General features: G+C 39.2%; 1 protein-coding gene across 1 annotated transcript in view; it reads left to right on the plus strand.

The window, feature by feature from the left end:
- Itprid2 (ITPR interacting domain containing 2) overlaps nt 1-23,904 on the plus strand; it is a 37,483-nt gene that overhangs the window by 5,645 nt on the left and 7,934 nt on the right. Inside the window, 13 exon segments of the mRNA XM_028884596.2 lie at nt 1,039-1,078; nt 1,165-1,263; nt 2,472-2,680; nt 3,465-3,521; nt 3,524-4,143; nt 10,152-10,224; nt 13,898-13,986; nt 16,046-17,245; nt 19,211-19,288; nt 19,368-19,495; nt 20,088-20,238; nt 21,456-21,521; nt 22,162-22,626. Of these exon segments, the coding sequence (XP_028740429.1) occupies nt 1,039-1,078; nt 1,165-1,263; nt 2,472-2,680; nt 3,465-3,521; nt 3,524-4,143; nt 10,152-10,224; nt 13,898-13,986; nt 16,046-17,245; nt 19,211-19,288; nt 19,368-19,495; nt 20,088-20,238; nt 21,456-21,521; nt 22,162-22,626 (3,275 nt within the window).

Below are 23,904 nucleotides of genomic sequence, written 5' to 3' on the forward strand. Positions count from 1 at the left end.
TACTGGTAACTCTTACAAAGAACTAAAGATTTTTTATAAATGCTTAAAAAGTAGAAGCTTAGGAAGAGTGAATTTATCCACTGAATTTGGTCTCCTTGATCCTTTGCTACTTTAACTCCATTTGTAAGCTGAGTTACTTATTTAGAACACTCTAGCATTAGAACGTTCAGAAAGTTTAGAATACGAATATTTTCATTATCTCTGTCAATGCATTTTTCAAGAAAAAATAAAAACTGTAACTTCCTTCTTTCAAGTTAGTGCCCTTAAAAATCCCATCAGCACCTTATTAAGATGCTTGTCCGCATCCCTGTAAGCAGATTTTGATGCCTTTCGTAGTTGCCTGGATCATGATATCAAACAATATTATTGGTAGGATGTACAAAGAAGCAAAAAAAAAAATTCTCACCATTATGTACATCAGAAATGAAAAAGTTAACTGCTGAAGTGGACATTTTTGTTATTAAACTCACTTGTTTTATTTTTCTATAAGTATGATAACATTCTAAACATTGGCTTCTATTTGCTTTGACCTTGTTAATCTAGGATAAAGTTGAGAGGATTTTTTTTAAGGGAGACGTTACATCGAAAGGTATAGAGTATTTCATGTTGTCCTGAAGGCTGGCACTAACTTAAAAAACACATAAGAAATATGTGCATATTATGATTCTACTTAGTGGTGCCAAGTCACATGTGCTTTTAAGGTATTCTTGGTTGACAACTTTGAAATTTGATAGTACTTCATATACCAGCATATGCTGTTTGTCTTCCTTATTACTCTTCAGCCTGATCCAGAAATTTAATCGATTATTTAGAAATCTTTTTATTTTTAAACTCTCAAATAGGAGAAGTTTTGCATTGCCAGAAAGTGCAAACAACCTCCCAAAGCTGCTGGTCCAGTTCTTGCCTCTCTGTACAGGCGTTTCAATAGTGGACATTTAACAAGTCAACTGTGACAATGTAGATAACCTATCTTCTCCATAATTGTGCCATTGTCCTTCTAACGACTGTGCCCTCCGTTTATTCATTTTTCATTTGTAGCCAATCACCTCCATGAACCTGGTGCTCAAGTGGAAAACTGGTATGTACTTGTTTGGTTCTGCTTCTTTCTAAAAGAGAACAGGATTATAGAGAATCAAGTTTGAAAGTATCTTGCTATATTTACAGCAACAATATCTTGGCCAAAGAGAGAAGACTACAGTTTCATCAGAAAGGGAGAAGTATGAACTCTACTGGGTCTGGGAAAAGCAGTGGTACAGTGTCAAGGTAGGTTCTGGTGAGACTGCCATTACATGGGGACCATGCCATTACATGGGGGTGCTAAGGGGACCGACCTATCACCTTCTGCTCTCTGATTCGATGCTGAAGAGTATGAATCAAAGGAACCCAAAGTGTTTCAACAACACCTGTAGCTAAGCAAATAAAAAGCAGTAGCTATGTTCACAACAGTGCTAGAATCGAGTAATGAGTGGTTAAATTTATGTGAACATCTGGAATGAGAAACTCCATATTGGGGTAACTTCTACTTGCAAAGAACTAAAACTCCCCTCTGAGAGCCTTGAGTAACTCTGACATAGAAATCAGCATAAACCTACCTAATTAGAAGCTTGATATTTAAGGCTAAATTTGTTTTCAGCGTGTTAAACCAATCTAAAATGTATGTTAAATCAACTATGTGGGCCTGTGGAACCAGTTTTTAAATTGCAGTACAAATTATTGTATCATGACGTAGGCACATTTCTTTGAAGCAGGTATAACCATCCTCCTTACCAGTTCCCTCTCTAATGTTCTTAGTCCCTTATCGAGCCCCAGAAAGCGTGGATTATCACTGGAGTGAGAGGGTATGGTAATGTTGAATGCCCAGCAGATCGAGAGCACAAGTTTCCCTTTATGTAACCTATATCCTCCTCGCCTTATTCTTCCTCCTTCCTGAGTGGATATGGGAAGAGAGAGCAGGAGGCTCCTCCCCTGCTTTCTGACCCCTTTGTCTCCTTCATTGCTTCTTCTAAGATAGTCGCCTCTTCTAAGACAAAAAATGTCTGCCAAGCTTGTGTTTCACAGCTGGCTCCTCAGTGCCGAAGCTATACCAACTTCCTGAGATGTTTTTCCTTTCCATCTTCCCTTCAGTCTGTTCTTTCCTTACCATGCTTGGTTTGTTTTAACTGGATTGCTTTACTGGAGAATCCCTTAAAAATGACCAAGAAAATAAGGTGAGGAATCCCTTAGAGGCTCTGTTTTGTTTCTTAGGGTTTGGGTGTTGGGACTTCAGTCTCTGATTTTCCAGCACTAGCACCCTGAGAACATGCACCTATCTGTCCTCTCTGAGGGAGTGCACAGTATCGGAAGATAATGGAACAAATATTGGTGTAAAGAGCAGAAACTGAGGGACTGAAGCTGGAACTGTGGGGTTGTGACAATGTGCTGTGGACGACCAGCTCACGTTACATCTTTCTGTTCGTCTTCATTCCTTGTAGTGTTTCAGAACTGCTGGAGCTTTATGAAGAAGATCCTGAAGAAATTCTGTATAATCTTGGATTTGGACGAGATGAACCAGATATTGCTTCTAAAATTCCTTCCCGGTTTTTTAATTCCTCATCCTTTGCCAGAGGCATAGACATTAAAGTATTTTTGAGTGCGCAAATGCAACGGATGGAAGTAGAGAACCCAAATTATGCTTTGACAAGTAAGGCTTTTGATGTTAGTGCATTGTTTTAAAAATTTGGCCTCTAGGCCAGATGGTCTTTGTTTTAGCACCTGACATTTTAAAAATAAGGTTAATAATAGAATAGCTCTTTTACTCATTCTGAGTTAATTATCCTATTTATAGATATTATTCCATCCCTCCTTCCCCATTAACTCATCATAATTTATTTGCAGAACCTTTTATTTATCTCTAAATTGCATTTGTTCAAGAAAAAAGAACTAGGGGGAGGGGTTTGTTCATTTTAAATGAAAAATCAGTCTATTTCAGGTGCTTTTCTGTAAATCTAAAATACCTTGGCCAGGGGGGGTTCTTTTCACCCATCTGCTTTTTTCTCTGTTAAGTGGTGTTTAAAAACAGGGTTCCTCCAAGGTTGTCTATGGATCAGTGTAAAATATATGCTGCTGTGTTTTCTTAGGACAACATTTGGAAGAGTCTTAATGGAGCTCATGACCAAACAATAAATCATAACTAGGGATCAATAGCTAGTTCTCTCATGTTCAGTACTATCATCATTTTTTGTGCTTATTTTTAATTTTTTTAGAGTATAAATTCTAATGTTCACAATTAAAATCTTCTTTCCTATTCTATGAATGTAGAGATTTAAATGTTCACTTAGAAAAAAATGATTTCATAATATTTGGGATCTAAATTCAATTACTAGAATTCTAAACCGCATGTGTTTACTGTATGTAACTATAACATAAGCATAGAATTTGCTTGCTGTAGGTACATATACCTATAATTTCTTTCTCTTTTTTTGTAGGCCGTTTCCGTCAAATTGAGGTGCTTACTACTGTGGCCAATGCGTTTTCCTCTTTATATTCCAAGTCTCTGGGACACCCCTGCAGAGAATTGGAAGTATGTCCTCAGTGACCTCCACCAAGGAGGCAACAGATTCCCCTCCTCCTCTAACTCGAAGCAACACTGCAAACCGTCTGATGAAAACACTATCCAAACTGAACTTATGTGTTGATAAGACCGAGAAAGAAGGGAGCCCTTCCCCCGCTGGTGAGAAAGGAAAGAGTCTGAGCATTTCGCTGGCTGAGGACAGTGGCAGCAAGAATGACCCCAAGCTGCAGAAAGTTATGAAGAAGAAGGAGTCCTCGTCTACACTGGCTACAGTCACAGAAGAAGTCTCAGGGAGTTCGTCGACCATCACAGACAGTGGTGATGCCGACAGACTCTCGGAGGAAGCAGATAGGAACATCAGCCATAAGAAGGAAAGCGAACAAAGCAAAGAAACTCCAAGTCTGGAGAATCAACTGCTCCAGCAGCCTGCTGTTCCGGAATCTGACTTAGGTTGTGATGACAACATGTCTAGGCACTGCGAGCTGAGAAATGCCCATGCGTCCACGAGTGACAAAGAGCCCTCTGCACCACTGGCGATCCCATTCATAAGAAATATAATGACGCAGCAGAAAGACTCCTTCGAGATGGAAGAGGTAGGTCAAAGAGTCCCTGAGACCACTTGTTAAGTAAAGAGACAGGAAGAAAAGCTGCAGAAAGTGTGTAAAATGGAGGGGGGAGGGAGGCTGCTCACAGATTCATAACTACGGAAATTCGTCTAGGTGTTGACTTTCTTGTGTGCTTCACAACCCAAAAGTTGGTTGTAGAACTGTGTGCTGTGGGCCCCTCAGGCCAGACTGTCCTTTCCCAGATGACACTTTATCTGCATCTGTTTTTACCTCAAGCCTAAGATTTTGATGTCAGAGAGAGCCTTGAGAGTGTGCATGCAAATCCAAATCAGTATTGCATAATAGTGAAAATGCGGAAACCAAACAGATGTGAAGTTTAGTCTTAAAGGGTCCCAGTGAGGGTGCAGGCAGCTTGTGAATGGATACTGGTGATGTCGTGTGCCTGAGAGGGAGGGTTCTGGAAGACTGCCCAGTGGGGTTTTGTAAGCCCAGATCAACATTTGCTGACTTGTTATTTTACCTAGTAATTCTCTTGCTAGTTAACATAGAATTTGAATTCAAGAAGGAAGAATACTCCTGAGATTTGTCTAGAGCTCTTCTAGACTGTAGGGACTGAGAGACCAGAGATTCAGCTCTGTGGTCTGGGGTGGACACCTGTGATACGGGAGGGACTGCTGCATGGCCTGAGCATGCTGCATGCAAAAGGGCTATGTCACGTTACACAGGAAGAAACTGAGGCCTCTGAGTTGTGGCCATGCAGAATACAATATGCCACCTTTCCTATTAAAAATATGAAAGATTCGCTTTGGTAATAGCTTGTCTAGCTTTAGAATCACATTTTTCTGCCATTGAAGAACAGAATAAGTAATGGTGCCCATAATGTTCTCTTAGCTGAGTTTTGTACCAGTCACATTAGTGAAATTTTTTTTACTCATTTCAAAATTTCAGTTGTCTATTGAGCTTTTCATGTTTTTTTTTTGTTTGTTTGTTTGTTTGGTGGTTTTTGGAATTATTAAATATTAATTATAGCTAAAAAGTAAAATGGAAGGGGACTAGAAGAAGTTCTTTGGAATAGTGTACATTTTTCTTTTAGGCTATTTTTCCCTAAATCTTTTTCCTGTAGTTTATATTTCCATTTTTTTTTAAATTTCTAAAGTAATTTATGCCTCAGTAAAATGAGTGTGGAAGAGAATTATGATGATTGCTTTAAAAACTCCCTATTGATTCTGTTGTGTGTTGTTTTGGTCTAATTAGTCCTAACTACTAGTCTAGTGCGAACTTTCTCCATGCCAACTCTTCTGTATGGAGTAGATCCGACAGCTCCCACACTTCTGCGCTGTACCTACCACAATATACAAACCTATACAAATTGTGCACTATCTGAAAATTTCATGTTGTTGACTCAGTTTGGACAACAGTAGGTGGCAGGTCTTTTTTTGTGCTTTCTAGGATTTTCGAGAACTCATGAATTCTAAGCAAAAATGTAAGGGGCAGTTCTCTGAAAGGGTTCCAATAACATTCACGAGAGGTCCATAACACCTGTAAAATGGTAGATGCAGTTTGGTGAGTTTCGTCGTAGACCTTTTTCATATGCGCCCTCTGCTGGCAAAACCAGTTAATGACAAAATAATGTGACCCTTTTTGTGCCGTCTAAGATTACATGACTAGTTAAGGAATATTAGATATTTGGGGTGTGTGTGTGTTTGTGTGTTGTCACTAGGAATGGTTTTGTATGTGTGTAATACTAGCATCCAGAGGACTGAGGCAGGATGACCATGAGTTTGAGACAAGCTGAAGCTACATAGCAAGTTCTAGGCTAGTAGCCTGGTATGCATAGTAAGATATTTTCTCAAATAAATAAATTATTCTGTCAATTTTGTCTATTGTAAATAGAGGAACTTTAAGGATAACAAGTCCTTGCTTTTTCATATCTATTTAAAATAGGCATTAAAAACCTAGAATTCTGTTTTTTTCTTTGGGAACTTCAGAGAAAGCTTATAGAACAATGGATAAAGCAGGGAAATGTGTTATTTTCATTTCCTTGTAAGCATGATATGAATCACTAACAGACAAAAAGAACAGTCCTCCAGAGGCCGACTTACATCCCTTCCAGAGTAGCTCGTACCAGTTCTCTCGGAGACTCCCTTTGGTTGGGGTCTGATTGCTGTAGCTAGTGTTTGTTCCTGTGTGAGAGGCAAGTAGATACAAGTTAGAGCTCTTTCTCTCAGAAAGCCAGCTCTCCAAGTGGTCGTCTCAACGGAAGCAGCTCGCTGTGGTACTTTGGATGACGCTGCCTAGTCAGCTGAGACAGGAGGTAAGAAGTGACAGGAACCAGCACCTAAGCGGGAAGATATTTGACTGTGAAGAGAGCCTGACAGACAAGACTGATACAGCCCTAGGAGAAGTGTCTGTTTCTTCTAGTTGAGAAAAGAAAAAGGTGAAAAAGCCTGTAGACTGTTTTAGTTCAAAGTCAGCTTGCCTTCGAAAAAACATTTCAGAATGTCCAGAGTACCCAGAAATTCTAAACCCTTTCTCAGTTTTTGGTTGGGGTAGGGAGAGAGGATTTTAATTCTTAGTGGCATAAATGGATAATTTTTGTTTGTTGGTTTTTGTTGACTTGTTTGAATATAGTATGGTAACTCCAAGGAGTTAGACATCAGAAGGCTGAATGGTTCACAGTTCACTTGTTCCTACTGAATGCTCATGTTTTGTGGATAAGGCATGTCGGTATTGGTGTTGGGAGCCCGCCCCTGTGTGCCAGGTGGTCCTCTCACAGTGCTAATGAACTAGTTAATTGTAACTGTTACTGGGTGCACATGTAATGTTTCTTGAGCTCCTAAAGTAACTGTTTCTAATCCTGTCTTTGTACTTATTATTGGTTTTAACTAATACAATTTATTGCTCTTAGCTTCTAAGTTTTAGGATTTATCTTATTTTTTCATCTGAATTCAAACAATTCCAGATCCATAAAGTATTTGAGGAACAGCTTACATTGTTCCTTTGGCCCTCAAATTTGACTGTGAATTTTGTTTCTTGAGACAAGTCTTGCTGTGCATCGAGGGTTGACCCTGAACTCACATTGATTCTCCTGCTTCAGCCTCCCAATATCGATATTATAGGCATGTCCCACCATGACTAGTCCTAGCTCTAATTTCTAAAGATAAGATATGAATTCTAAAAATTGATATCTGCTCTGATGTCCAAATAGTCACTGGGCTTGGCTTGTTACTTGCTTTTTTTTTTTACTCTGAAATACCTTAAGTCTTTTTTTAAAAAAAATATGTAGCAGTAGGAACAAACTGTGTTGTGTGTTTTAAAATAGCAGTTTTCTTTAAGGTAACTTACAAGTAATTAAAGAATCATAGACTGGTACAAAGAAGGTTGTTTGCAATCGTTTTCCTCCCTTACATCTTCCTGCCACTTAGGTACCACTTCCCAGCAGTGGCTTTCACTATCTCACTGAGGGATGCCATACTTCCTATGATGTCAGATGGAGATGGTCAGGAGATGGTCAGTGATGGAAGGCTGAGAGGAATCTTCTATTGTGTGTCATTGCTACTTCATATTTCAAAGTTCACTTGCAGTTACTTTTGATTGGCTTAAGGACTGTGGTAGAAGAGTTTTTACCCTTATTTTGTAATTGTAAAAACATATAATTATTACAGATAATTTTTAGAGGCCAGTAAATGGCATTAGTAAAGCTTGAACTTTTAACTGCACCATACATTTACCATGGAACAGATAGGTGGACAGAGATTAGTGAGGTCAGTGGACGAGAGCTCAAGTTCTTGTCACAGCTCCATACAACTTCTTTGCAAAACATTCATTGATTTATTTTCTTTCCCTTTTTTGTGATACAACACATAATGTAATTCCTAAGACTCTAATTTAAGTTTTATTTCAACATTATTTTATATTTATATATGTATACAATGACAAGAGTGATTAGTGTTGTTTTGGTTCGAGTGAAGGGCTACATCCAAAAGATATTACAATCAAGAAACGAAAGTCATGATTGATACACCGACACTGATTCAGAAAGCTGTTCCCAAAACATTAGGAACAAGTGGCTTTATTATTTTGGCTTAATGTGTTTTTTGTCTGTTTTCTTTTTATTATGGAAAGTTTTGAACTTACCTAAAGTTTAGAAAACGTATTACTTATTATTCAGTTCAGTTATGTTTGATTATATTTTTAAGAATGTAATCAAAGCCACCTGCAGCACACAGCCAGCTTACCACACAGCACTAGGAAAGCTTGCTATGTAGAACTTCATTTTGTATTGTTTTCCTAATTTTCCACTCAAATCTGACTTTTGTATAGTTGTGACCAATAGTAGAAACTAAGAAATAAGCTGTGACTCCTCGCTGTCTTAATTCTGTGAAGTTTGCTGAGTGAGAATAGGCTTACTGATGTTAGTTTTGTAAGTAAACACAATCCTCTCTGTCGTCAGTGCAAGGATGAAGGGCTTTGGAATAGAAGGAAAAGTCTTTTTTTCCCCTAGAATAACATCATGAAGGACAGACAGAGAAGGTAGCATGTTCTTTAAATCCACACTACTTTGTGATTAATTTAATCTCTAAGGAAATATAATATTTGCCAATTCTACATTTCTAAGTGAGAAATAGTAATTTGTTGTGTCTAAGCTAGATTCCTAAAATATAAATAGTTATCTAGATTTCTTTTATACTCTTTTAATCTAGCTAATGATTGTTTTTCAGAGATCTGTCTGTATTAGGTTGGGTCTGAGTAGCAGCTAATAATAGGCCTTTTGTTGAATATAAAAAGAAAATGTGTTCTGTTCCCTAGCACTTAAAACAATGGTTTTCCGGTTGAACTTGTATCTGTTGCTTTAAATAATATAATTTTTAAATAGTAGCAAGGATCAGTAGAGCTTACTTTATATGTCTCAAACTCAGAATAGTGTTAAATGGTCATTACTTTCAGTTTCTTCAAGTCATAACTGTGGATTCATGGGACTTGATAGCATATAGTCATCACATCACATCAGAAATTCCTGAACTGGGTAGTAGTACCGTTAAACTTTGGAGGTGGTATGTATGCATTGTGTTTGCGTGCGTGCGTGCGTGCGTGTGTGCGTGTGTGCGTGCGTGCGTGTGTGTTGGCTTTCTATTCATTTCTATGGGATATTCATTAGTTTAAATTAATTCATAGCTTGAAATATTCCAGGATCCAAATTAAAACTTTGTTTGCTATTTGCTCTTTGATTTGTTCAAGTTTGAAAACCTGTGTTTGGTCATTTTGCTTACTTTTATGTGGTAAAGTATTGGAAATTAACATATGCCTCCTCCAAATGATACAAGTTAGTCATAGTAGAATAGCTAGCTAGTATCTCCACAGGATGATGGCATTTAGAATCAAAATTTCCTGAACAATGATGTATTTGTGCAGGTAAGAAAAAGACAGGCAACTTTTGTAGGTTTGGTACCTCCATTAGAATTTTTATAGAGATTTTATGGGTAAGACTTTTCAAGGTTTTAGTTGTATTAAGATTTACTTTCCACTTACATGCAGACATAACTAAGATAACACCACATATAACGACATTTCTGAAAAGTTGCCATAGGTTAAAGATGGCCCATACCAGGAAGTTGCCCAAATTTTAAACTTCAAAGTAGTTTCAATCTGAGGAAAGATGCTAATCTATGTATCAAATATGGCTCAGTAATCACTTCCTATGATACACAGATTAATATTTTTCCTCAGATTGAAACTACTTTTAAGTTTAACATTTGGGCAGCTTCCTGGTGTGATAGCATTTTCTTACAGTTCTGTCTGTGTGTGCATTTACTTTGTGTGTTATTTCTCTCCCAGCTGCCTAGGTAGAGTGCTGCATGTCACTTGGGGAAGTAGGTCAGAAAGCATAGCTGTGGGACATGCTGACAATTTTGAGATCAAATGTCTATATGGTGTTTGGTACACTTTAGTTAGACTGGTTTGTTTAATGAATTGCCATCAAGAGACACGCAGTTCTTTGCCGTCGATTCTCTTAACTCCAAAGGATTCTCTTCCAGGTCCAGAGCACAGAGGGGGAAGCACCTCATGTGCCAGCCACTTGCCAGCTAGGCCTTGCCAAGTCGAAAAGAGGTAAGTGGACCACTGCCCATAATTGTTCTGTGTTGTTGGCTGGGAAGGAAAGTGGTTTATGTGTCAGTGTGTGCAATCAGTGTGAAGAGATTAGGATACAGGGTGGGGTGTGTTATCATTTCTTCATATAATTATTGTGAGGTTTTTACACAGGGGAGATTTTTATGCTTATAAACTAATACTAGATTGTTTATCCTATAATGACCTCATTAAACGTTTCTGGGTGCTCTCAATATTATTCAAATCTGTACATGCCCTGAAACAGATTAAGACTACTTTTACATTGTTATGACTGAAAACTCTTATTGTTCTGTGTTTTCTTTATACACATATATCTTGTAAGTATAATACTTGCAATATAACTGGCAGAAACTTGCTCGCAATAGTTAAACCAAGTTAAATAAATTCAAAGTGTAGATCAAAGGTGAGTGGCCATAGATGCCATGCTTCTCTTGAATCATTAATTATTGACCAGAGAACCTTTGGATCCATTCCTTATACTTTTGACTTGCAACTAGAAAATGCCATCTGGTTTTAGATTTACAAAGCTTTTGATATTTAGAGAAAGAGGAAGAAGTTAAATGACCACTGAAGGTAGGTCTGTTTATTTTTAAAACTTTACACATACCAAACCACCCTGTTTTTTTTTTTTTTTAACAAAAATTTATATGTATGTTCCTAGAATAGAAAATTACATGTTTGTCCTCCTGATCTCTGAAATTCCTTCTGAGGGCCAGTTTGCACGTGACTTTTTTTTCATTGCAGTATGGCATTAAAGACTAGAGCCTTACTCACTGCAGCTCCAGTCAGACTGAGCTTTCTCATTAGATTTTCTCTCTTTCTTAAGTCCATAAATACATCTGTTTTTGAGGTGTAAAATGATGCTTAAATCTTTGCCTTAGGTGGATAGGCAAGGGCCATATTGGGCAAAGCAACTTGTCATGTGTCAATGGAGGATAAACTAGAGTAAAATTGCTTTAAGTTGTCTTAGGGAAGCTGTGAGTGATGGGGAAGATATGTATTCAGTTTATGGCCAAATCTGAGTTTCTTCCTTTCACAAGCTTCAGTCTCTTGTTGCTACAACATGAGCAAAACTATGTATTCATATTTGTGAATAATTTTTTATAAAGTAACAGTAAAAGAGCTTTGTGTGTTCAGTCAGGAGAAAGGGGGACAGGAAACAGCCATATTTTATCTATTTTGGAAGGTAGCCTGTTGAATCCTAGTAATGTGGTATGTCATTGACTGATCATAATTTTAGAATGAGAATCATCAGCAGGATACTTATTTCACTAGTTTAATAGAAACAATGCATGGCTTCACTAGGAGGACTTTGCAAGTTGAACTTCCCTAATCTCAGGTGCAGGGACTGTCTCCTGCACCTTAGAAAGGTTCAGTGTCTTAGCTCGTGTCACAGCCCATTGTTTATTGGGTAGCTTCACACCCCTAGAAGTCCAACACTGTTCTTGTTATAGAAGATACAACATATTTGTCTTAAAAATCTAGAAAAGTGTGATTTTATTCAGTTTCTTTGATACTAATCAGGTGGTTTCCATGTTTTGTTTTGTGTTTTCACACTTAAGTGCTTCTTCTAACTTTTAAATTTAGGTACCATCCAAATCTCCAGAACTGAGGATTAATCTTTATTAGACCTAAATTTCTCTAGTAAAGAATTGTGGTCTCATTTTATAAGATTTCCTTGTTTTATTTTATGTATTTTGCTTGTATGATGTCTGTGTATCTGGTACCCATGGAAGCCAGATAAAGGTGTTGTATCCCCAGAACTGGAGTTATAGTTGTTTATGAACCACCATGTGGGTGCTGGGAATTAATCCCAGGTCCTCTGCAAAAACAAATGTTCTTAACTACTGAGCCATCTCTTTAGCCCAAGAGAATTATGCTTTTTATGGAACAGAAATGTCTGCCTAAAGACCTTAGATTGAGATATTTAGACTTTTAGAATGTCGTTTGTGTATTTTTAGGCAAGGCCTTTCTCTGGAACTCAGGTTGGCCTCAAACTCAAGCTCAACTTGTCAGTCTTTCTGTATTATAGATGAACACAGCAGTGCCTGTGTGCTTTGTAGCTAAGGGAATACCTTTTCTATCTTTGGAAATAGTCCCAGGCAATGGAGGGCTGTGATCCCAATCCACAAAGGAGAGAAGTTACTGCTGTGCTCCATGAAGCAAAGAAGAAACTTGGATTCTTTGTTCTGTTCACTTCCCCATGCCCATGCCTGCAGTATCCATTGCCATTCAGACTGTGTGAGTCACATGGTGCTCAGCTTTGAGGGCAACAGGCTCAGACCTTATTCCACTGCACATTCAACAGATCTTTGAAGAAACTAAGTCTGAGCTCATCATTCTGCCTTCTCTGTACTCCACCGAAGTTCCCTTTTCCCAACCAAATACTCCTTTTAACTTCTAGATTATTTTTATGACTGCTTAATTGTGTTGAGAGTTACAACTGAGTCATTAAGCAAACATTGCCATGTTGTTCTACATACCAGAACATTAGGGATAAGTAAAGTTTCTGATTTCATGGGCTCATAGTTATAAAACAAAACATAACAAAGACTTGGAAACACCAGTACAGTGACAAGCACTCTGACATAGATTGTTCATTTATTGTTAATTCACTTTTGAATGAATGTAATACCTCGTTAGAACTGGTGGGAATGGTTTGTTACAATTCAGTTTGGTAATTATTCCAGCCTTTCTAGGTTTGGTAAGGATATGGAACACTTCCTTAACTCATTATAGAGCTTCACTCATCATAACACTGTTGTAGAATTATTCTCAGTTTTTAATAGTGTCAGTCACTATTTCATGAACCCTACAACTCCGGTGGAATGTTTTTAAACTTAAGTGAACTTTAATTTTGGATTTTATTTAGTCATATTATCTGGTTCAAATTATTTGGTAAAGCACTGTATTTAGCCAGTTGCTTCTGAAGTTCTGCAAGACTCTCCTGTCTCTCAGATCCTTGCAAAGGGTCTAGCTATAGCATCCCCCTTTATGGTAGCTCTAGTGTGAATAGAATGTCATTTTGCTTGCTGTACTTAGCATCTTTCTTAAAAGCACATATACATATTTATATATGTAGAAATTAGAGCTTTGTGACATTACAGTATACATGTTTTACAATACTAACAATGTTATACATTAATTGGGTTTTTGACATTGGTGTAATTGTTATGAAAGAATTATTTCCTAATACAAATACTTGCATCATTAGAAACATTACAGATATTTAAATAACCTCACATTTCAAATGATTTAGTTTATTGCCCTTAATTTCATTTTTCAAACTAAGAAAATACAGACCTTTTTTAATGCATTCTGCATGTAAACTTCTAATTTTACTTCTTAACTATCTTTTATAGATTTACATTTTGTAATTTTTGTTTGTTTTATACAGTTTTTCTCTATGGTAAGACTTAATTGGATTTACCAAATACATTACCATTGGAGCCTAATTAGCAAGTGAATACTGAGAATTTCTGATAGAGAATCTGATCCAGCTTTCATTTGAACTTGATTACTTACCATGCTTAAAGCCATGATTTTTCATAAGTAATTTGTGCTGCTTCATTAGGGATCATATCTAGGCTAATGTTGCTGCCAATGCAGGCCTATGCAGTGGTTTTGTTTAACAGCGTGTTTCTACTGACAGATCATCTGTTGCGAACTGCAAGTCAGCATTCCGACAGTAGTGGTTTTGCTGAGGACTCTGCAGACTGCCTCCCCCTCAACCATCTTCAGGTACTACTTCCTATTTTAATAGGCACTTTCGTTAATATTCATTTTAAGGCGATCTATCTATGTGTCTTATTGCAAGGTGGTCTATCTAATGGAAATAGGAATAAAATGTCTGGAATGTACATCACTAAGTATTTGACTATAAACTTCAGGTTTTACTCATTCATGATCTCTGAGTATTTAAAAAAACATCTTAGTTTTTTATTACTAATGACTAAATTACTTTGGTCATTAAAGTGCTTGGCCTGATTTTCTTCTTATTTGCTTACATTTAGTATATTCCGGCATTTTATAATAACTCATTTGAAAACTCGTATTCTTGCTAGTTATATGGACTTCTGTGAAAAGTTATGCTGTGTTAGGTAACCCAGGAAGCAGGTACTTCTTTATCCTTGAAGAACTGCTGGTTGGTTGATATGTAGAGTCACAGAGTGAACAGAAAAGGTATTCAAAGTGTCTTTAATAAAACTTGAAAATTGAAATAAGGAGAAAAAAGAATAACGAACTTTCTAGAAACATGGCATTTGAAGGGTAAACAGGCAAGAAAGTCACCAAGAAGACCTGTAAGAGTCATTAGATGAGAGGAGGCGATCACAAGGGTCCACTCTGACGTGCGTTATTGGCAGCTGAGAACAGCTAAGGGAAGAGTCATTTTTCTTTGGAGTTCTGGCCACTAGTAGGTTGCCCATGTTCCAGTGGGTGGCCCTATACCTTAGTACATATTGGTAAGACTGATTAGACTCAGTGTGTTATCAAGATAAAAAAAAGGTTATGAAGTTGAGAGGGGGACATGTTGTGGGGGTAAAGGGGGACTTGGAGTAGAGAAATGGGAGTGTAGTTATGATCATAATTCATTGTGTTCATGCATAATATTCTTAAAAGAATAAAATTTAAAACTATTGAAAAACCTTTGGAGAGAATTCTTCAGGTTAAAATGGAAAAGTGATAATCAGTAATATGAAAACATGGTATAAAACTTATTAATAAAGGCAAATAAGTCTCTGCTCCCCAAGCTGTAATTCCTTGACTTGAAATTTGCAGCTTTACAATGCTGCAAAGTGGCATTTGTTCTGTAGAAATCTCGAATTTCAATATTTGATTGTGTCTTTTATTATACAGAACAGTAGCAGTGGATGTAATCTGGTGTGTGTTCCTGGGAGTGAATGGGCAGTACTCTATACTGTACTGTGTGTTAGTGTTTTATGGATATTGTGTTTTGAATTTTTATATTCCATCATGTCCACTGAGTGGCCATTGTCTCTCTTGTACTTACACATTTTGTTTTTCATTTATAGTATTCAATAAACTACATGTCTCTAAATATTTTATTAATAAAGTAAGATTTATTTTAGATAATTTTACAAAGTTAGTATAAGAGGTTTGAGCATACTTAAGATAGAGTAGGTTAAGATATGTTATTTGACAGGTTATGTATATTAAATACATTTAAAATAAAAAAATAATACAGTGTGCAAAAAAATGGGCAGTGGGAAGAGAGTATATAGTGTGATGAAATAAACAAGGTAAAGGCAGCCTGAGACACATGTTAGTGATAAGGAAGAAAGAAGACCCTTGGCTAGGTTTGCAAGTAAGGATGACTGCTTCCTTGAAGAGATCCCTATGTCTTAGCATGAGCAGGAAGTTGTTGAGCTTAGGGAAGGGGCCATAGTATAAGAAGAGTTTTTAGAAGAATCTGAGCTGAAACTGTGGAGAACCCTGGTCCTAGGGCCTCTTGATCACAAACCCAGCCTGGCTGGATGTGGGAAAAGAACATGATTCCTTTCAGAATGAAGAGCAGGTGGGAAGAGCTAGGGGAATAATAGGTATTGGAGGAGAAGAGTAAGACATTTTTGCACAATTCTTTGAGTCAGTGTCATGGGTTGGAAAGGAAATGTAAGAAAAATGGATCTTAAATAGTCTCGATGAGTAGTGGGGAGGGAGACAGTAAAAGCCAGAACAACCACAACAGGAGACGGTTGAGTCCAGACACGTCTCATCTGTAGTCTTTGGCCAGCGCTGTCTCTGACTTTAATCCCATCCTCCTAAATGTTTTCTGTCGCAGGTTCACGAGCCCTTGCAAGCCATGGGGAGCAGTGCTGACAGCTGTGACAGCGAGACCACCGTCACATCCTTTGGTGAAGACCATGTGACCCCTAAAGTACAAGACCAGCCTTATTTTAATGAGTCAGAAGAGGAGTCTCGCGCCCCCATTCAGAAAGGAAAAGCCAAGGTAGCAATGGCTACTGATGAAAGAAAAGCAGACAACCCAGATTTCCCTCTGTGTGAGACTGCAGAGAATACTGGAGAGAAAGAGTCCACGAGGAGTCCCGGTGACCCTGATGCTCAGCCTCCAGAAACGGAGAAGGATGCACCTCCACCCTCAGCTGGAGAGCCGAGGGAAGGTAGTGGAGACAGTGATGTGGAGAAAAGCAGTGAATGTGAATTTGCTCAGTACACCACACACCATATTCTCAAATCCTTGGCTTCCCTTGAAGCTCAGTGCAGTGGTGTGAGCTCTGAAAAGAAAACAGGGTTTCCCTCTTCCCTGGATCGAGTGAATACTGCCTTGCAGAGAGCTCAAATGAAGGTTTGCAGTCTGTCTGGTCAAAGAGTAGGGCGTAGTCTAATAAAATCAAAGGATCTCTTGAAACAAAGGTACTTGCTTGCAAAAGCTGGCTATCCCCTAAGAAGGTCTCAGTCTTTGCCGACCACCTTACTGAGCCCAGTAAGGGTCGTGTCTTCTGTCAATGTGCGATTATCTCCAGGAAAAGAGACCCGGTGCAGCCCACCTTCCTTCACCTACAAGTACACATCTGAAGATGAACAAGAATTGGAAAAGGAAGTGACTGAGCATGATGGTCAGTCTGTGGTTAAATCCACCATCTTCATCCCCCCATCCTCTGTGAAGAAAGAAGAAGCCCCTCAGAGTGAGGTCACAGGACTGGCGGAATGCCACCATGGAAGGCTTCCCCCTTGTCCACAGTTTGCTCCAATATCCCAGTCCACCTGTTCCCTTCACTCTGTCCATGAGTGGCCGGACAGGCCCCTGTGTGAACACATGAGGACTCTGAGTGCTCACAGTGTCCCCAACATATCAGGTGCCTCATGTAGTGCCTTCTCTTCTCCTTTCGGCTGCCCCTATTCACATAGACATGCTGCACCCCCATACAGGGCGTGCCCTGTGAATCCTCCTTCTGCCATAGAGATGCAGTTGCGAAGAGTGTTGCATGATATTAGAAACTCACTACAGAGTCTTTCACAGGTAAGATAAAAGATCTTTATATTTTATTGCCCTGAATGCTTCATAATTTACCAGGAACCTAGACAAACCACCTCAGCTTATTTTCTTACATGCCTGAACTCATCTGTACCTGCTCTCCTAGACACATACCTCCTGTTTTGTGGGGGAAAGCTGTAACTAATCCTGAACAGTTAATTTCTGTGCCGAGAGCCTCCTCTTTGTAGAGGAGGAATTGTTTCATGCTATTTTCCCCCTTTCAGCCTATCCTTCTCTTTGTCTGGAACCTTCGATTGTCCTGTTAAAAGCATCTTCTAATCCTTTTTCTCCTTTTTTTCTGCCATTTGGATGTGTTGATCACCCCTAACTTTCTAAGTCTTCTCATTGGCTCTGCTTGCACGGTGTTCTCCTCGTTCTTATAGCTCTCTGACTAGGCTTTCCTCTTCATCCGCTGACCTCTGATGCTGGCCTCCTGGCACAGAATTAGTCTGTTTCCATGGGCTCAAAACTGGAACCATTCCGAAGAGAATCAGGTAAAGTGTGAATTCTGAATGCATGTCATCTGTTACAGGGAAATAGTGGATGGGAAGCTACTTAGGTAAAAATCAAAGTTGCAACTTTTCAAATAAGATACACCTTTTAAATACCATCCTTATACCCGTAAACAATGTCCCTAATGGTTTGCAGTCTGACCAGAACATACCTTTTTCTCCTTCCCCATAAAACATAGTTCTGGCTATGACTGAGCTGTTCAGCGTTTTCACTGTACTTCTGTGAGGCTGGGAATTTTCAGAGCCCCTTCTATCTGTGCCTCTGTGGTGTACCTTTCCAGGCCAGCTACGCCAGCTGTGGTTTGTGGCCATGAATGTCCCATCAGTAACTCAGTTGATGAATCTCCTCACTCCTCTCCTCAGCCCAGCAGACAGATAATTTTCTGTAGTCTCCTTGCGTAGGTGATACTGGGCAACAGAGCTTGCAGGGGTCTCAGTATCCGTGAACTTCGAGTAATCTGCACATATCACTTGGTTGATTGGTTGGTTGGTTGGTTGGTTGGTTGGTTGGTTGGTTTGGTTAATTGGTTGGTTGGGTTGGGTGATTTCATTGTTGCTGTTTTCCAACTGCAGGGCTCTGTCCCTGCCACTCTTTGCATGAACTGCAAAGCTCTGATGGTGTCTGAAGTGCAGCTCAGGTGTCACCACTGTAGGCATATTTACCAACTGAATTTTTGTTTATTTTCATGATATAGCCTCCTACCACATACTCACACACAATCTCACACACTCACACATACTCATACATTCTCTTTCTCACACACACACACTCATATGCATACTCACTCACATTTGCATACGCTGATACATACACACACACTCAAACACATTGCAAACTCATACATTTACTTACACTAGCACACTCATCTCACACACATACTCACATACATACATTTATACTATTCTTTTTTTTTAATTTTCTCTTTTTTTCCTTCTTTACATTGTGAGATGAGGCAACTTTTTGTCTTCTCTGCCTTTAACAATAGGAGAGTGTATGTGGTGGCCACTGGCTGCTCGCTCCAGCCACATCAATGTGATGCAGTCTCCTGTTGCATTTGCTTCCAGATCTCTGAGTCTCTCTTTAGCTTTTCTACTTTCTTTTTCAAGGGAAGAAGAAGTTCTATGAACACACATGTGCATATGAGTGCGCGCACACGCACACACACACACACACACACACACACACACACACACACACACATTATCCTTTGCCTCTTCCTTCTCCCAAACAGAGTAATTTGGATCCAGAATATTTAAGAATAATAGGTAGCATTAGAGACTAATTTCTTTTGTTGCTGATTATAGTATAAAACACTGTTGGGCTTGATTTAGCTTAAAGAAAAATGTTAATGCATGTCTTACATTAGCCTTAACACCTTAGAGAACTTGGCAGTAGTCACTTTGACATGGCTTTTAATCCTGTTTCATCTGTTTGAAGTACCCTATGATGAGAGGGCCTGATCTTGCTGCTGCTCCATACAATACTCAGAAGTCATCTGTTCTACCTCTTTATGAAGTAAGTCCCCTCCTAAATTTTTCAGTTGCAAAATAAGTAGTGTGATTTAGAAGTATAATTTTGTTGCATTGCATTTCAGAATACCTTTCAGGAGCTTCAAGTTGTGAGGCGGAGCCTGAATCTGTTCAGAACACAGATGATGGACTTGGAGTTGGCCATGCTGCGGCAGCAAACTGTGGTGTACCCTCACATGACAGAGGAGGACAGGTAAGGGTTCATTTGTTTTAGTGCGGTCAGGGCCTGGTCTTTAGGGAGCAGGCCTTCGGCATAGGTTCTTGAGGATGCAGCTTCATTCACACGCTGTGAACTCTATGGTTTGTGAAGCAGTGTGGGTAAAAAATAAGTGTTTATTGAGTTACATCTGTGCCTCCGGGGTGCCAAGCAAGACTGTCAGTAGTCTGCTTTCCAGAGAGGTGAGAGTGCACGGATTCAAAGAACTAGTCATGGGCTGGAGAGATGGCTCAGAGGTTAAGAGCAGTGGCTGCTCTTACAGAGGACCTATGTTCAATTCCCAGCACAAACATGGCAGCTCATAACTGCCTGTAATTCCAGCTTCAGGGCATCTGACACCATCACACAGACATATATGCAGGCAAAACACAAATGCACATGAAATAAAGATAAATAAATTATTTTAAAAAAAAAAAGACCCAGTCATTACCTCAGGGTTGCTTCTGTCTGAATTTATAGAATTGTAATGTTTGTAAACCTTTTGTTAGTTCCTGGTATTCAAAAGAGTGGTGACTAGAAATCACTTGGCTACTATTTTTCCAAAGTTCTGCTTGTCACAATCTGACAGGTATGAAGTTGATCAGCTGCAGGGCTTGCGGAACTCTGTCCGAATGGAGCTGCAGGACCTGGAGATGCAGCTGGAAGAGCGCCTGCTGGGCCTGGATGAGCAGCTCCGTGCAGTCCGCGGGCCTTCCCCTTTCCGATCCTCTGTGCTCCCGGTATGCTGTGGGGGTCCGGGGTCAGAAGTAGAGTTCTTCATAATGTGTGCTTTAGGACAGGGGACTTATGTAACCATTTGCTTCAATGGTTTTAGGACCATGCATAATATTCACATAGCTTTTATCCTACTCACTGGAGATTTAATATTTAATTTTGCCTTGATTACCTTCATATTATACACATTAGTTTTATGTACAAAGTATGATGTAATATTATAATATTGTATTCAGTATATTTAGAAATACATTGAAAATTTTAATGATAATTATCAGTAATAGAAAAAGCAAAGGTCAACATAAAAGTTTTGTTTTTGAAGGAAAAATCTTAGTTTTTGAAGGAAAAATCTTTGTTTTTGAAGGAAAAATCTTAGTTTTGTTTTTGAAGGAAAAATCTTAGTGAATTAAAATATGACTACTTTAAGTTTGTACCCCTGCTTGTAGCTCCAAAGAACATAATCTTTTACTCCTTTTCTCCCTGCTCTCTTGCTTATGTAAATTGCCTACCCCTTTGAATTTTTCCTTTGTTTTCAGTTTGGTTCTTTTCCATTCCTTGTGATTTTATGTTTTGTGGTTGATGCTGAAGATTGAACCTGAGACCTTCCCTAGGCCAAATACGTGCCCTGTCAACTGGCAGTTCCTCTGGTGCCTTCCTTGTCTCCTTAAGGGACCAAGTGTGATATCCCGATGGCATCCACATATACAATAAGAATAATGAAAGGGACACATTTGTCCTTATGTTGTGCCATTTCTTAGTATTTCTAATGTGCCTTCCCATGGAATGAGCATCACCATTTTATTCTTATTTTTGCCAATATCTTTCCAGTTATAAAATATATTGGTTTGAAATTTTGAATTTTACCCTACTTTTTCATGTTTGATTTTGTTAAAAATAAATGGATGTATGTGTATGTTTTGACATCTACAGGGGAAGATGTATATACACATAGATAAAATAATATTCCAAATCATTAGGAATGCATGCTTCCATAGTTTTGACCCATCATTCTGAGAAACGTGTTGGTGGGAGTAGAGAGCCAGTACAGTACAGTAGTATAGCTGTCACAGAATTTGAAGGAATTCATGGTAGTTGACTACAGTGTTTGTGACATAAAGTGATGTTTCGAGGAAATAAGTGAAAAAGAATTTTAGTATGAAGCATTTGCAGTTTGAGGAAATGTGTCCATGTGTGAGCCTGTGCACTGTGCTTGCCTTTTCAGGGGATGTGCGGGAGCAGGAGTGCTGATAACTTATCCTGCCCGTCTCCGCTGAACGTCATGGAACCAGTAAGCCTCCCTCTCTCCTTCTCAGTTACAGGGGAGGGGTGCTGTCACATCTCACGAACATGCAGTTCTCCTGGTTCCTTCATGCTAGTTTTAAATACAGAAGTTAAGAAGTTAAAGTAATTGGAAGTGAGTTTGCCACTTTGAAATCCAGTGCCCCTTTGGGCCACTAAAAAGCTAGCTTCGTTAAAATAGTGATTTGTTTTATAACCTAAAGGAGATGATGCACCATAGAAACATTTCATTTACACTTCAAGGAGTCCTTTCTTGTTAGATACAGAGTCTTTACAGGATCTGTAAAATGACTTATGTATTCATCATTACATTTTAAACTCATTGGCAAAGGCTCTGAGTAACTTTTAATTTTCATTAGTTACTCCTCCATGAAATAATTCAGACATCTGTATGTTAACTAGTAAAATTTCACATCACTGTGTTTCCTACATTCCCAAGTTATGGCTTGAGATTGCTATGAATTGAACTTTGTTTTTGGAAGTGAAATTGACTAGTTAATAAGTTAATGAAATAGAATTATGCCTTTAAAAATCCATGTGATTTGGGACAGTAAGCATAACTGGGAATTTAACTTTCTTAATTATCAGTCTAAATCTTGCAAGCTAAGAATAACTTTTTTGGCCTCCAGGTCACAGAACTAATACGGGAGCAGTCATACCTGAAGTCCGAGTTGGGCCTGGGACTCGGAGAGATGGGATTTGAAATTCCTCCTGGAGAAAGCTCAGAGTCCGTTTTCTCTCAAGCCACATCAGAGTCATCTTCCGTCTGTTCCAGCCCCTCCCACAACAACAGACGATCGCGAGGGCATTCCGGCAGCACGGGAGGCAAACCCAGAGCCCGCTTAGTGGCAAGAAAGAAGATATTCCGAGCCTCCGTGGCCCTGACACCAACGGCCCCCTCTAGAACAGGCTCTGTGCAGACACCTCCAGATCTGGAGAGTTCTGAGGAAGCTGGAGCAGCTGAAGAAGCCTCACAGGTTGTGGGACTTACATCTCACGTGGAGGAAGAGCAAGAGGATCTCCCACTGATGCCAGCTGCTCAGGAAGTGCATCGAAACGTGGAGCAAGATGAGTTGCAGCAAGTCATTCGGGAGGTGGGTCGAGTCTGGGCGTGTGTCGTTAATTGCAGACGGTGTCCTGGTCGATTTGACTCGTGTATTGCTTACTTGTGAGACTAATTTCACTGGCTACGGTAACTGGAAAGCTTTAGATTAGCTTTCCCACTGACCATGCATTTCTGCAGATTTCATGCTGCAGGGTAATCCCACTTGAGGGGAAGAGTTTTTTGAAAAGCTTGAAGGAGGGAAAGCCCTTTAGACCTCTCATCTCTACGTGTTGAAAATGAGGAATTGCAATTTAGACCTCTTCAGGATTAAAAGCTGTCATTTTATAAAATTCCGGTTGGCATGAGAAAATGAGAAAAAGAAGGAGATTAATATTTTTCCTTTGATGGCTAGAGAAGTGTAGAAATTGTATGATTTGTTCATAGATTGAAACATAGTATGAATATGAGGTTTACCCTGGATGACAACAGCATGGGGATCTAAAGTGTTGGCCATAGTTCAGGGTTACTAAAGGAGTCACAGGCATGAATGAAGGTTACGAGTCAGGGTCAAAAGTTCATTGAGAAAATGTGTAAAGTGACTGAATGTTCTCTCACTGTGACAACATGCCCTGAGGAACAAGCTCAGAGGGAAAGCATCTTCCTGTTGGTGCCCTCACAGGTTTCAGCCCATAAACACGTGGCTCTGTTGTTCATGGGCCTGTGGTGAAGCTAAGCATGTGGAGAAAGCTGGGACAGCAGGGCTACTTGCCCTGTGTTAGTGGGGAGGAGGAGAAGGGAGGTCTATGGGCCAGGACAACAAAGAGCAGCTACTGTCCTGCGCCTAACGACCTGCCTACTTTCTACCAGGTGCCACCTTCTGAGTTTCTGTGGCCTCCCAGTAGCTTGTGGAATTAAGAGCCCATATATGGACTAATCTAGAGACTTCTCAAAAGGCACACCTCTGAGTATCATTGTATAGGAAACCAAACTATTGGCATCTGAGCCTCTGCGGGTATTTTAGATTTACATTAGAACATGTTTTACCATTGAGTTCCATTAATATAAACTGATATAGATCTTTAAAAAGAAGAACACCACAGACAAGCTTCATGGTGGCTTTTTAATCTGCTCTCTGTATAGGTTATACACTGAATATTTTTCTGTGTTGTGTTCCTAAAAATAACCGTGAAGAGGAAGTGTAATTAGTTATACTGACATTCCTGATAATAAACACCTTTTATTTTATATTAGGCGTGAGCGTGACCCCAGCAGAGGTGGCATTCAGCATGTGTAAGCCCCGAATATGACATTCCCTCCCCCAACCCCC

The sequence above is a fragment of the Peromyscus leucopus genome, chromosome 4, assembly GCF_004664715.2.
Source record: "Peromyscus leucopus breed LL Stock chromosome 4, UCI_PerLeu_2.1, whole genome shotgun sequence".
In the NCBI taxonomy this organism is placed as follows: Eukaryota; Metazoa; Chordata; class Mammalia; order Rodentia; family Cricetidae; genus Peromyscus; species Peromyscus leucopus.